We start from the raw sequence: 3,300 nt of genomic DNA, 5'->3' as shown, positions 1-3,300 counted from the left end.
ATGCTTTGCTTTTTTACCGTGAAAGTTTAATATAACTTAAAATCAACAACTACACTTTAAAGATAGCTACATCAAAAAGGCAGTGTTTGAATTTTGGCGCCCTCTTCTTAAAAGAAAAGAAATAGCCAGATTCCTAATGGCTTTGACTGCTGGAGGAGTTAAGCCTGTATTTTCAAATGTAATATGATAAAATGTGCTTTGCAGTGGTTAAAAGTCATTGTTAGTCATTAGTATATCACTATATTTTTTGTATTTTAGGACTCCTGACTAAAATCTGTGTCGTATCCAAATGTAAATGATAGTATTATACTTGTCATAGTTTGCATTAAGTCCATTCATATATCTTTCATGGAATTGCCACAAATTCCGAAAATGGCTGATCTCATCAGGGTTTCTGAGGATTCTTTCATTAAAAACGGTAATTCTATACATTTAACTTTTTTGTCAATAAGAGGTCCTAAGAAAAAAAAATGTAACTGCATATGTTCTTGGATCTAAGGATTAAGAGCTGAGGGGTGATAAAAATGGCTTCTTTGTGCTGCAACACACATTTAAATTCAGATAATTAACTTTTATTTTGAAATTTGGTGAGACAAGTAATCATCCTATCGATAATTTTTCAGTCAATTTGCAGGTACGATGAACGATATATTACCACCAAAGTAGGGGTAGTCCTGTGGCTTCAGATGGGAATATCAAGTTATAAGACATGTAAGAGAGGAATAAAGTTAGTTGAATTCAGCCATTAAACTTTTGGAGACTATATTTTGTGTTTTATTGTTGGGGACTTAATGCAGCAAACTCCTAATTGATTTGTATTTTTTTTTTACCTTTAATTGAGTCAATTTTTTGTGATTGTTAAGCTGTAAAATGTTTTTTTTTTGGTAATTTTTTTTTATTCAATATTAATTTTGTTTTATTTAGTATGTCATTTTAAATTTACACTTATCAAGCTACTAGTTCTATGCTATCAATTTTGTTCTTATGAATTTAGTTTTATGAATTTAGTTTTATGACTTTCAGGTTTTTGTTCGTTCTATGTTTATGAGATTCCTTGAATGTTTCAGATTTTCTTTTGTTTTATAAAAAAACAGATTTTAGAAACGATTTGTGAAAAAAAAAACAGAATTTACATCTAATTTTATGTATACATATCATTTCTGTATATTTACATTTTTAAACGTAAATAAAAAGAAAAAGCTGTTAGATTTGTTTAGTAAGCTTTACTGTTAAATTCTTCTATGTCTGTTTAGTTTAAAATTTGTTTTAGAAGATGAAGACGCTTTACCAGGTGACCTTGAGAAGCCCTTTCCTTTTCCAAACCATCTGTTGTCACCAAAACGTCAATATGTTCCCTTGCTCAATTTACGTGGCATTTCAGGACCATGTAAATTTCAATACGACACCCAGGAATTGAAGCTCAAATGTCCTAAGAATGAAGGTATCTATGAAACATTGTGTTTTTGTTGATTGAAATGGATTGGATAATATTTTACGGGACAAAAATAGGACAAAGGGACTTGATCTTAAGATAGAACTTTCGTTTTATTTTATTCCAATGAGCATGTGTTTGCCAAACCGTTTTTGTAGTCTTTCATGAAGTTAGTTGAAGGAATAAAGTTAGTTGAATTCAGCCATTCAACTTTTGCAGACAATATTTTGTGTTTTATTGATGGGGAGCTAATGCAGAAAACCCAAATTGATTGGTGTTTTTTTGTCTTTAGTTGTGTCAATTTTTTTGTGATTGGTAAGCTGTAAAATGTTTTTTTTTTGGTAAATTTTTTTTATTCAATATTAATTTTGTTTTATTTAGTATGTTATTTTAATTTTACACTTATTAAGCTATTAGTTCTATGCTATCAATTTTGTTCTTATGAATTTGGTTTTAGGAATTTTGTTTTATGATTTTCATGTTTTTGTTCGTTCTATGTTTATGAATTTAGTTGAATGTTTCAGGTTTTCTTTTGTTTTATAAAAAAACAGATTTTAGAAATGATTTTTGAAAAAAAAAATAATATACATCTAATTTTATGTATACATTTAATGTCTATATCTACATTTTTACACCTAACTAAAAAGAAAAGTAGTCAAATTTGTTTAGTAAGCTTTACTGTTAAATTTTTCTATGTCTGTTTAGTTTAAAATTTGTTTTAGAAGCTGAAGACGCTTTACCAGGTGACCTTGAGAAGCCCTTTCCTTTTCCAAACCATCTTTTGTCACCAAAACGTGAATCTGTTCCCTTGCTCAATTTACGTAGCATTTCAGGACCATGTAAATTTGAATACGACACCCATGAATTGCAGCTCAAATGTCCTAAGAATGAAGGTATATCTGAAACATTGTGTTTTTGTTGATTGAAATGTTTTGGATAATATTTTACGGGACAAAAATAGGACAAAGGGGCTTAATCTTATGATAGAAGTTTTGTTTTATCTTATTCCAATGTGCAGGTGTTTGCCAAACCGTTTTTGTAGTCTTTCATGAACATATTTAAATTTTTGCCTGCAAGTAGCCTAGTTTGGCAAGTTTTTATATTTTTCAAAAGGCTTGATAATAAGCCTTAAAACCACATCTCTATATAAATTTTACAATCCATATTTATAGTGTATATTTTTCTATAAATTAAGAGATAAATCTGTCTATTATTTGGATTTCAACTTGAATTTGAAATATGCAGACAATTAGCTGTTATGATCTGAAGTGCCTACCAGAAAACTTTAGTGTAGAACAGGGCTTCTTAAACTTTTTTCATTCACGACCCCATTTATGATTCCTAGTTTCCTGGTGACCCCATATAAATTTAAAACAAGCAGATTAATATATATTTTTTGGTGATATATTTATTAGGTAATAATATACATGCACATATGAAAAAATATATTACTAGAGTTTGCTTAGAAACATAAAAAACCTAAATTTAAAAGTTGCACAAAAATTCGTAAAATTATTTTTATTATGGTTAAAAATCATATGCCCTATTTTAAATCATAATTGCATTTTTTTATAGTAGCCTATACCATAATAAATTCTTTTTGCTGTAGCCTATAAAATAAATAAAAGGGAATTCTGTGAACTTCTTAGTTCGCTTGAATATATTTGAACGCAGGCGTTGAATGCTAAGTATTAAATTAAAATTCAAAGAGATAAATATGTCTATTTTATCTTATTCAATAATAAATTAAATCTTGGCTGAATGTTTGATGCTTCTGGACGTAACACCTTTTGAATATTATTTAGCGATGAATAATACTGAGATTTAATATATATTCAAGCTGAGAAATAACTTAACATAAATATGTA

At 28.4% G+C, this 3,300-nt stretch overlaps 1 protein-coding gene across 1 annotated transcript; it reads left to right on the top strand.

Annotated features, from left to right (window-relative positions):
* Nucleotides 1–274: 274 nt before the first annotated feature.
* Nucleotides 275–2,425, top strand: LOC148944086 (uncharacterized). The gene is made up of 3 exons (XM_089100796.1): nucleotides 275–418; nucleotides 1,271–1,441; nucleotides 2,155–2,425. Exons 1-3 carry the CDS (start codon nucleotides 349–351, stop codon nucleotides 2,352–2,354), a joined length of 441 nt encoding a protein of 146 aa, XP_088956922.1. The 5' UTR covers nucleotides 275–348; the 3' UTR covers nucleotides 2,355–2,425.
* The last annotated feature ends 875 nt before the right edge of the window (nucleotides 2,426–3,300 follow it).

This window comes from Artemia sp. Qi Xiang Cuo, chromosome 14 (genome assembly GCF_049724085.1).
Source record: "Artemia sp. Qi Xiang Cuo chromosome 14, ASM4972408v1, whole genome shotgun sequence".
NCBI classification, from domain to species: Eukaryota; Metazoa; Arthropoda; class Branchiopoda; order Anostraca; family Artemiidae; genus Artemia; species Artemia sp. Qi Xiang Cuo.
This window is presented reverse-complemented; position numbering and strand designations above follow the sequence as displayed.

Bases quoted from the DNA above. Each gene is read 5' to 3' on its own strand.
- LOC148944086 (XM_089100796.1), top strand. From the start codon at position 349: ATGGAATTGCCACAAATTCCGAAAATGGCTGATCTCATCAGGGTTTCT. The intron at 419-1,270 runs GTAATTCTATAC...AATTTGTTTTAG, and splicing joins GGATTCTTTCATTAAAAACG to AAGATGAAGACGCTTTACCA. The intron at 1,442-2,154 runs GTATCTATGAAA...AATTTGTTTTAG, and splicing joins CAAATGTCCTAAGAATGAAG to AAGCTGAAGACGCTTTACCA.